The sequence below is a fragment of the Hemicordylus capensis genome, chromosome 2, assembly GCF_027244095.1.
Source record: "Hemicordylus capensis ecotype Gifberg chromosome 2, rHemCap1.1.pri, whole genome shotgun sequence".
Taxonomy (NCBI): Eukaryota; Metazoa; Chordata; class Lepidosauria; order Squamata; family Cordylidae; genus Hemicordylus; species Hemicordylus capensis.
Window position 1 is genome coordinate 175,072,246 of NC_069658.1, and position 11,295 is coordinate 175,083,540.

Below are 11,295 nucleotides of genomic sequence, written 5' to 3' on the forward strand. Positions count from 1 at the left end.
TGCTGAAAATTGACTTTGGCCCAGGAGTGTAGCAAGGTTGAAGAGGGCCCAGAGACAAGATTTTAAAATGGGTCCGTCCCCCCCTCACTGAAGCTCAGCTCATGAAGTAAAGAAATATAACACCTATGTGCCACAACAGGACATCATCCTAAATTATTTTTTTAAAGGTTTTGTAAATTGTGGACGATGCAAGTCATTTAATGGTACTGGAGAAAGACATGCTGTTCTGGTAGCTCCAGGTCTTAACACTCACATCAGTTTCGGAGGATGAATACAACTGAAGGAAGCCCGGGCAGGTGCGCGTCTGGGGGTGTCAGTCATGTGACTTGCCTCTGGGGGCCACCCCCAAGGCAGTGGGCCCCCAGACAACTGTCTTCTCTTGCCCTATTATAGTTACGCCCCTGCTTTGGCCCCCTCGCATCGAGTCATGGTTGATTCCGGCCACACCAGGGCAGGGGCGTATCTAGGGGTAGGGCAGGCAGGGCACATGCCCTGGGCGCCACTTGAAGGGGCGCCATTTTGTAAAATTAATTTTTTAAAAAAAAATGGCTGCCAAAAACAAAATGGCCACCATGCATGCTCAAATGGCCTCTGTGAGGCCCTAGGTCATGCCAGGCCTTGCAGAGGCCATTTGAGCATGCGCGGTGGCCATTTTGTTTTCAGTGGCCATTTTAAAAAAAGATTTTTAAAAATGGCCACTGCACATGCTCAAATGTCCCTGCGAGGCCCTAGAGGCCAGTGGGGGGAGGAGGAACCTTTGCAAACCCCCAACCTTTAGGAAGCCCCCCGAAGGGGCTACAGGTAAAATAATAATAATATATAATATAAGTCACTGTACACATATTCAGATTGGCACTATGTACAGAGAATCAGGGCTTGTGAATACTGAGCTGATGCTTATGAGCTAGGATTGGATTCATTTGCTCTTACTTTGCTTCTTGTGATAAGTGAGTTAAATGTGATGTCTTGCTAATATGGCTATTAATGGTGAGTTTGTCTTTGAATCAGTGTGAAATCCTTAGTATTAAGGCCCACTGGGAGTTTCTTGCTCTCTTTCTCTCATTTTAACTGTCTTTCTGAAAGACTAGAATATATTCCAAGCAGTGACACAGTTTACTCTGCATATCCTTTAATTATTTACAGAGTATCTGGGAAAAGTCAAATTCTCCATTGATTTTTAAAACTTATGTAATAGTGATGCTACAATGCATAGTAGAGAATTAGACAGGCACTTCTGTTTAGTTTTCCAAGTACACCTCCAGATAGTATTTGGGTATTTCATGAGCCCCAGCATACTGAAATTTGTAGTTTTCCAGCATTTTTTGGTCTGGCTACGTCCACTGCTAAATAGTTTTTGAAATATTAAAAGATTAATGAGCTTGACTTGTATTTTTCAGCTGATATTATGGTAAAGTTATCTGAAATATCTGTGTTTGGACAGGGGGCGCAATTTCAGTGCTTGCCCTAGGCGCTATGTTCCCTAGATACGCCTCTGCACCGGGGGATTTGAGTGGTGCACCCCTACTTTAGACCCTGTGGTCTAAAACATGCAAACAGTGACTCTCTCCAACTTTCCTCTACTCTTAGAGTAGTGGAAAGTGGGGGGCAGTGTTCCCTCTAAGGCATGTGTGCACACACACACTTTTTGGTGTCCGCTCAGCTAATTTTAGATCCCGCTCAGGTTGAATCAGGAAGGCATCTGCACACAGACTGTCTTGATACTGCCCCCTAGAACAAAATTCATTTGGTGCACAGATGAAAAAGATTAGAGGGAACACTGGTGGAGGGGGAGGGGGATTGTTCTTTGCATGTTTCAGAGGACACAGGATTTATTCATCATACACATTTGTAGGTGGAATAAATGATACTGGAGCTCTGATGTGTATTTGTGTACACACGCAAAGAGCATGCTGCTCTTTGGCAAGAGCTGTTAGAGAGGAGGTGGCTGGAATGGAGGACAGTGGTCAGGAGGACATGCAAAGGATGACTCCCCACAACTTTCTACTACTCTACACTAAGTGGGGGAGATTCACCCTTTGTATGCTTCAGATGACTTATGATTATTCATCACACACATGATGAGCATCCCTGCCTTAAGATCTAATTTCTCAACAGTTAGGCCAACTTGAAAATACCCTGGCCTGGCTTGACTCCTAAATGCTATTTGTGTTTTTAAAATCTAGAGGACTCTTGGTTCATTGGCTGTTCTGTATGTCAATTGTTGTGTTGATCTGCGGGAAAGCAGGTTGATCAGAACTGTTAGTAGGGTGTCAGCCTCACCTTCTTCCATTCTCCCCACAGATGAGGAGTGGAGCAAAAATGATGGAGAAGCTGGACAGCCCCCAGACGCCTGTTGCCTCAGAGCAGCAAAACCCTCCTCCACCAGTTTCCCCGCCACCCATCCCCTCCCCAGCTAGTGGGGGGGATGAGGTTGAGGCCACCCCACCCCCCACCAGCCCCTCTCCTCCTCCTGCTCCTGCTCCTCCTCCTCAAACCAAGGGGAGTCCTCCCTCAGAGCCCCCTCCAGTGCCCTTGCCCCACAATATCCCTGTCATCAGCCTAGGCCATAGTAAGCCCCCCATGCATGATGAGGTCCCCACCACCCAACTCACTGCACTGCATCCCATCCCCAACCTCTTGCAGCTGTCCGCTCTGCCACCTCGCCCCCCGCCACCCTCCATGCCTCTAGCTGGAGTCAGGAGTCCCCTCTTGCCCTCACAGTATCAGCATCATCATTTTCTCAACAGGTAAGCCCTGTGGGGAAGTCCTCAGAGTTGGGAATGGGAACGAGAAGACATCTTGGCTCTGCTGGGGATCTGCCAGTGCCAATGGCTGCACTGAAGCAGTGCCGGTTCTTTAGATAATTTAATAATAGAGAGAACAGGTAAAAAAAATCCCACCCTTAAAATTTCAAAAGTTCTGGGCAGCTGACAATGCAGATATTTGTTGGTTCTCGCAAGCGTTCCCATTTAGTGCACATGGGCAAAACCACCTGGGCAAAATCACTTCTGAACAGAGCTCACAAAAAGGAGGAGGATAAAGACTCTGGCTGACTTGATGAGGAAAATTACTCAAAGTAGTCCTGTTGAGATTGAAAGTACAAGTTTGGCATTGCCTAATTGGTCCTCTTAATTTCAGTAGAACTACTGCGAGAGTAATTTTCCTTATCACATCAGACTCTGAAACTTCAGATCAACTTTTAGAACTGGCAGCTCTAATTGGCTTTTTCACTCTTGCTCTTTAATAATAATAATAATAATAATAATAATAATAATAATAATAATAATAATAATAAATTATTATTACCATTATTTTGCTTATGTATAATATTGTTTTGCACTTAGCTGTACAATTGCAGAGAGGAAAAGACCTCCCCCTGCCATAGCACAGGGTTGGGGTGGTAGTTATTCAGTGTTCAGGTTGAAAGAGAAAAAATTGATTTTGGTGGGGTATTTCCTGAAAAAGACTTTGCTTGTGCAAATATTCACCTTTTCTTGACCCTGGTCAGTGTCATTGTTCTCCATGGTTGCTGCTACTTTCTCCATCTTGGATTGGGGCCAATCTGCACATTCCCTGGGCCTCCATGATTGAAAGTCTGCAAGTCTTTCCCCCTCCTCAAGAAGCAACTGCGGGGGCCTTTGTCTGGATTGGGAGCCCAGGACGTGCAGGGGGAGGTTTCCCACAAAGAAGCACAAGGCAGCAGAGGTCAACACCCATCCATAGGGAGGTGCAAAATGTTTCGATGTCAACTTCAACTTGAAATGAGCTGTTTCGAGCGCAAAACAAAACACCTTTTAAATAAAGGGCCTGTTCTGAACCCTTTCAACATTTCGAGAACCATTTTGGAGGCCTATTTCTCCCTTGCTGATTGGTTTTCTGGAATTAGCTTGCGATTCTCTGGGGGTTTGGGGGGGGGAATTAAAATTTTGTTTAAAATCGCCTGGTTGCCAATTTGTTTTATTAGTTGGGTGGTAGGTAGCACCCATCATGCTCTACCACCAAACCCACTTTGGTGTCCCTAGGAGCTACCCATGGGGAACAATGGGGTGTTTTGAGTTCTCCCATTGTTCCCTATGGCCTAAACAGAAACATTTCTAGTTTTGTTCCATCGAAACAACTGGGTCAACTGCTGTTTCATTGAGTTCCCCCATTGTTCCCTATGGCCTAAACACTCAAAATATTTCGAGTATTGTTCTGTCAAAACAACCGGGTCAACTGCCGTTTCAACGAAACGTCTGTATTTAGTTTCGAGCTTGAATTAAAATGCATAATCAATTGCATGCAGATCCCTACCTGTTCACACACTATAAGCTTCAAGACATTCAGAGGAGCAAGAGCCTTTTGAGTCCTCTGGAAGGGATGACAATCATATTTTTAGACTTGCCTGACCTGGTCTGCTTGAAAAATCAGTGCTACTCAACATGCATGCATCTATTTAAATGGGACTTTTGGTGCCCCCTGGAGGAATCAGCCTGATTTCTACTCTTCTCTTCCTAGCATCTACATTGGCAGCTCTGGGACTTTTGGCCTCTTCCCCAACAACCGCCTGAAACGCAGACCGAGCCATTATGAACAGGATATTACAGAGGGTGAGTGGCTATGGGGAAAACCTTCCAAGCTCATTTCCCGGGATGGAGTAGAGAGCACAGGAACTGCTGCCCATTTTACAGATATGGGGATTGAGCCTGAATAGAAAAGACTGCGCCAAGAGCACCCTTTGAGCACACTAGAGAGGGAATGTTTCTCAAGTCTGTGTCCAACTTTTGCCAATGCATTTTACCCACTTGTTCTTCTCTCCTATGGCCAGGGATTCAGCCCCAGAAGGTGGCACGCCGGGTCTTCACCAACAGCCGAGAGCGCTGGCGTCAACAGAATGTGAACGGTGCCTTTGCTGAACTGCGGAAACTCATCCCCACTCACCCGCCAGACAAGAAGTTGAGCAAGAATGAGATCCTTCGCTTGGCCATGAAATATATCAACTTCCTCGTGAAGCTGCTGAGTGACCAGGCCAGGTCGGCTGGAGGGGACCCTCCTGATGCAGAGACCCCCTGCAATGGGACCCCTGGGACTCCCTCACCACCAGCACCCATAAAACTGGAATGGGTGCCAGTGGAGCCACTGACTGTGCTGGGGGCCGGAGAGCTGCGGTGATGAGTGGCCTGGTTGGCAGTGTGGTCCTTATGCCCCCCCCCTGCTCCACCCACCACACACACACTGTTGCACGCATAGATTGAATCAACATGGATGGAAAGCCTCCAGGCGGCACATCCCTTCCTGGGATATTTGGTGCTGGGTGCAAAAGGTCACCGTGCAGGCTGTGATCTTAGGGCTCCTACCACTGTTGGAGGCTGAATGTATGGCTGTACAGAGGCCTAAGATGGGGTGGAGAGGGCAAAGCAGCCCCCTTGAATGAGACTTCCCTACCTGCCCAGTTGATGGGGACTTTGGGGAGGAATTAAGAGTGGGGCTTTTGTGTTCATGTCCCTAGCTTGGCTTGCTTCCAGAATAGCCAGAGGGGGGCAGCAGAGGGCAGCTCTATTGGGAGCCGGGTTAGCAAAACACAACTCCACATCCTCCAGTGAGATGGAGCCCATTTTTGTTAGAGCATCATTCTGGGTGGGGAGGTGATGCTCGGATGGTCCTCTGCACTTTACTGCTCTGCTAACCAGTGTGTTTCACTCCTGGCCTCTGCATACTCAGCTCCAAGTGTCAGGTCTGCATTGATCCTACCTGGATGTTTGAGCCTATATAGAGGAACAAAAAAGAGGTCCGCTGGGTAAAATAGTGGCTTTGAGCATTGGATTTCATTTAGTGAGGCCCTCAGCTCATAGGTTCATCCTTCCCACACTGAGTGGCCTCTATGAAGGGGCTCTAGTGGTGCTCTCTCTCTTTAAAACCCTTGCCACAGATTTGATGGTGGTGCCCAGATATTTTCCCTAATGGAAGAGGGGGAAGAAGAAGAAAAAGTCTGGAGACTCTTCTACATCTGCCATGTATCATTGCGTCTAGTTTTGCCTTCAGGGATGAGTTCTCACTGAGGTCACACACCTGAATCTGTGCTGCAGCACTTCAGAACACAGATGAGGGCTCACATGACGGTATAGAGAAAAACAGAGTCCTATTCAGCAGACTTTGCCTTTGGGGGAGATGGCTAGGCCAGAAAACGATCTTTTCCTTCACATGCCATCACGTGAGCTCCTACCTGCTGACTGAAGTGGTACGAAATAAGCCTTAGTGATCATTCTTTCGCCAGCTCACAGTGATGCTTTCAGCATCCAGGTGGGCTGCAAAGGGACTTACTCAAGCCTGGGTGTGGTGGTGGTGGTTTGGAGGGCCCCTTGGGATTGACAGGTGATTCCGTGGCAATTGCTGTGTCATTCTTGGTGGGCTGGAGCCTAGCAGTGGTGGTTGGGCTGAGTCGGGAGCCCATGGCCGCCGGAACCCTTCCCCTTCCTGGAAATCGAAGGGCGGTTTGTGCTGAGTCAGTATCCAAGCCTGCCCTACGCACCCTGGGCCACCTGCCAAGCCCAAATGTGGCAGCAGACAGTCCAAGGTGGTGGGAGGGTCTGAGTTGCCTGTTATCCAGTAAAGACAGCTGGGGAAGGCCTTTGAGGAGGGAACAAGGACAGAGAGAAGGAGAAGTCTAGAAAGAGCTACTGTTTGCCCCCATACAAGCCACAGCACAGCACCCTCCACTAGCAATCCAGACGGAGTTTGCTAAAGGGATTGCTCCCCATTCCTGCAGAAGACAGGCAGGTCCAGCAAGTCCCTTTGCTCCCATTAGGCTTTTCAAATGCCTATTGGAGTGAGAGAGCCCGGGCCAGGATTCTTGGATCTGTCAATGTTGAAGCCAATAGATGACTATGACCTGACGTGTTCATGTTCTGTTCCAAAGCAAGAGAAGTTCCAAAGTGGAAATCAACCCTCCCCCCCGTCAAACAACATGCAAATAGTTTAATGCAAATTTGCCTCTACTACAGGATCTTGCAAGCTCTGTTTGGACTTTTACAGAACTGGAGTTTGTTCTGGAATTTAATTTTTATTTTATTTTTTTGCAAGGAGTTGGTGAGAGGAGAAAGTCTGGGTAGGTGAAGGGCAGTAGGGAAAAGAACATTATAGATTGGCAACCATGAGAGAGGTGTGTGTGCACACGCTCATTGTAGGCAATGCAAGGAAATCATGCAGAGCGTTGGTTTGCTGCCTTTGAGGCCTGTGGCTGGCAGTGCCCGAAAATCTTGAAAAATATCCCTGAAATCATGAGAAGTGCTATGTTCTTCCAGAAGAGTGGCTCTGTTAGCTTGAAGCAGAAAGAAGACGACGCCTTATGTGGCACCACAGAGATGGCCTGCTTTTGATGGGGTGCAGGGTTCCACAGGCAGCAGCATTTGAAAAGATGCTCAACATTCTCAGTTCTGTGCTAGAAATGATGTCATGTACAAGTTGATGAACAGCCCTGGCAGTCAGTGGCAGAGACTCCACTGAAGCCTTGTCACTCCTCAGCTATTCTTCAACCCCACTCACCTGGGTTTCAGTTTCTTCTTCAGGTCTATCCTCTGGGTTTGGAAACTGTGAGCAATGATAAACCCAATTTCTCCTGTCCATTGGTGGTTTTTCAGCCACGTGATTTCCGCCCCCTACTCCATCTGTCTTGTCTGATTGGTTCTTGTTGTGTGTCCTTATTCTGCTCAATTAAAGAACCCAAGGTATTTCTTAAACTACTAACCAGAAGCGGCTCCTTCAAGTGTCTTAATCTGAAGGGTTTTTCTCTGGCTGATCTGGGAGGCACTTCATTCATTCATTCATTCATTCAATTTCTATAATAAATAAATAAGATGGCTCCCTGTCCCCAAAGGGCTCACAATCGAAAAAGAAACATAAGATAGACACCAGCAACAGTCACTGGAGGGGTACTGTGCTGGGGAGGATAGGGCCAGTTATGCTCCTCCTGCTAAATAAAGAGAATCACCATGTTAGAAGGTGCCTCTTTGCCAAGTTAGCAGGGGTTTAGCTGCATTTCCATGTTGAGCAAAGCTTCACCTGTTGAATTTCAGCTTGCTATGCAGCTTTGAATCAAATTTTCCTTGGCATACTAATCAAAACACCATGGGTCCAATCCACAGGCAATGCTCCTGCTCAAACACTGTTGCAATAAACAGGAGGGCTTAGGGAGAGATTTCAGTGAGGCCTGCATAGAACTTCCCACTGGACCATGCCCTGAACAAATGGTCATAATTCTACAGAAATAAGTGGGTTTTTAAAAATGTTGCTGCTTTAATACCAACTGGTATTGTACACACACAAACCAACTAGTTTTTAATACTGTACATTGGGAAAGCTTACCCACAAGGTAGATGATAGGTTAAAAATAACAATGGCTGACATACCACGCAAGGCAATGTAAGCACTGCACACACTGCTGCATCTGGGTAAGCACTGCTGACAACGTTATACACCGGGGCAGTTCCACTCTGGTGTAAAGTTGTGCAAATGCAGTTGTAGAATGCAATGCCCAATGGAAACAATGGGTGTCCCACTGTGCAACTGTATTTATGCAGTCTCCTTTCTTTAGCGGTGTCTGATGCGCTTTATTCCACCTTGCCCTGGACTTGAACACACACCAAGAGGATGGCTGTTCCACCTACCTGTGTGTCGTATGCAGTTTGCAAGCCATGCTTTCCAATTGCTCCCTAAAACATTGCCTAAGAGAGTGAAGAGACCTTTTGTGATAGTCCACCATGTTATGTTTTGAATCCAGCTGCCCAGCAGCACCCAACCACTTTCTGGCAATGGCTCTCCAAGGGACTCGGGGTCAGGGGTCTTTCCCACCCTCCTGCTTCTTGAGATTCTTTGAAGTGGAAGTGCTGGGGGTTAAAACGAAAACCTTCTGCTAATGGTGGGTGAGCTCCCCATACTCCCTTTGGATTAACTTGAAAATGATCCCAATGTCTTCTTCCCAAACCAGGAAGAAAGAAGGTTAGTTTTCTGTGCCAATCTGAGGCTCAGAAAACGACCCCCTTCCCCATCAAACATACTCCCCAGCCCTTGACCTTCCTCTTTGGACAGGAGCAGCAGCAGTGGCGGTGCAAGAGAATGCAGAGCAATATGTCAAGAGACAAGATTACAGTGGCCTCTGGAACCGGGTGCTTCCTCAAGGACTGTGGCAGTGGCAGTAGTCCTGGAGAAGACGCCAAATCCCAAGGCCCAGCAGGGCAGGGCCATGAAAGGGAAGGAGAACCCCTTCCCCACTCTTTCTGCCACTGCTGCCCCTGCCCCAGCTGATAGGTAAAAGATATGGGGTGGAGAATGTGTTCGGGGAATTTGGGAAGGCAGGAGGAGATGTGGGGAAGGAGCTGGAGGGAGATGCAGCTGAACCTTTCCAAGCCCAAGCTCAAAGAAGAGCTTAGGAACACGGAGGCTGTTCACATGGAGCAGCTCAGCCTGGATTTGGATGCCTGTGGAAATGGCCGGGAGCTGTGAGGTTCCTGGCAGTACCTCTGGGGCAAACCCACCTAGGGAGCCCACTGGTTAGCCAAGGGTTCAGACTAACTGCTTGCCTATGTCAGCACCAGCTGCTCCCAGCTGGTACTGGCACAGGAGTGGGCTCCTGGCCATTGCTGGGCAGAGCCCCACACTTGTGGGACTTCCGGGGCTGGGACAACACATCCTGACCCCTGACGTTCTGGGCGTGCAAGTAGCGTGCTCAGCAGCTCCCGGAGGATTGTCTGTGGCGAAGGGGAGCCACTGCTGCCTGCCCTCAAGCCCTCTCATTGGATCGTTAGAAAGGGCTCATTGTCTTCTCAATGGAGGCAGACCTTTTAAAGTCCTCCAAGTTTTTCTTCAAGCCTGAGCTTGAAGAACTTTGGCAGCATCTCCCCTTTTGCATGCAAAGCACGTGCTCTTCCCCTGAGCTATGGACACTCCAATCTTTCCTTCAAGAGCGTGTTAGGAAAAAAGAATCAGGGTTTTAGGAGATGCTTTGCCTCCTTCAAAGCAACTCAGTCCTGGGAGTGAATTCTGTATGGAACTCAAGAGAGCAGGGGCAATTATTTGCACCACAAACCAAGGGAAACCACTGACTTTGTTCCAAGCAGAACCAATTATGCAAATAAAACAGTAACATTGGACCTCATTGTGACTGGCTTGCAAGATACTTCTAGCAATTGGTGAGAGCTGCTGCAGAAGGGGAGGAATGTGGAAGCCCCCCTCTGGCTGAATCATAGTCTACCAGCCAAGGAACTTGACAGGAGACTAGGAGGCAGCCATTCATCTGCTTCTAAACTTTTGGTTCTGTGGGTTTGGGGATGAAGGCAAGCTAGAGTGGCTTTATCAGCAGGAGTAAGACACAGATTTGAACCTCTCTTGTGTTTTTTATGTCATTAGAGCTGGAAAGAACATATAAGTAAAAGTGAATGTACACTGACTCCAGCCAAAGTAGGTTTTGCATCTGAATTAGGAATTGCTGGGGGACCTTAGTGCCAAAGTATACATTACACCCATAGACCTGTAATGGAAGTTCAATGGCCCATTTTGTCACTGCAGAGCAATGCTGGGAAGGGGCAGTCTGGAGCAGAAAGGTGCGTACCCCTTTCCTCATCTACAGCTTATCCCTTCCAACTCTTGTGAGGGCCTCTAAAATTTCATGGGGGGGGGATTAGTAGGGGGAAAGAGGCAGATGAAGGAAAGATTTAAGCACCCCACCCCCACCCCACCCATTGCAGTGGTTATTGCTGGAGTCTACCTCATGGCCTGATTCACACCATCACACATTAGCGGGACTGTGTGAACCCATGCCTAATCGGGAATCTCAGACTCATCTCAGGCCATAAACCAGCTTGGTGTGAGTTCACACAATTACACAAATATTGGTATTCCCCCATTAACCCTAGATTCCAGGGGCTGTGTGAACCAGGCCTGTTCCTTTTGTGTCTTGTGAGCCCTTGTGGCAAGGAATCCTTATTATTTATTTATTTGTCTGTGTAAACGTCTTTGAGAATTCTTGCTGAAAAGCAGTATATAAATATGAGTAGTGGTAGTAGTAGTGAAGATATCCACATAGTGCAGCAGGCCCTGGAAATGTCTGCCAGGGCTGAAAGAACTCCTGCCATGGGCTGACAACCCTTATAGCAAAGTCCTTGTCAAAATATGAACATATATTGAGCGGGGGTGGTGGTGGCGGGGGAGAGACGAACATGTGTGGATAATGTGTGTGGGATCAACAATATGCATTTTAACCCATGAGAGCGGAACAAGGCAGCCATCTCTTTCTCCGAGCCTAGAGCAATTTTGCTGACTTTA

General features: G+C 47.7%; 1 protein-coding gene across 3 annotated transcripts in view; it reads left to right on the forward strand.

Moving 5' to 3' along the window:
- Window positions 1-7,718, forward strand: part of LYL1 (LYL1 basic helix-loop-helix family member) — a 28,920-nt gene extending 21,202 nt beyond the window's left edge. For 2 of the 3 annotated variants that reach the window (XM_053304068.1, XM_053304069.1), the window contains 2 exons: window positions 4,498-4,589; window positions 4,808-7,718. In XM_053304068.1, coding sequence (XP_053160043.1) covers window positions 4,498-4,589; window positions 4,808-5,151 — 436 coding nt within the window. In that variant the 3' untranslated portion in view covers window positions 5,152-7,718. Of the gene's footprint in view, window positions 1-2,301; window positions 2,748-4,497; window positions 4,590-4,807 lie in introns of all 3 variants that reach the window. The other variant, XM_053304067.1, reaches the window with a different exon arrangement.
- Window positions 7,719-11,295: the final 3,577 nt, after the last annotated feature.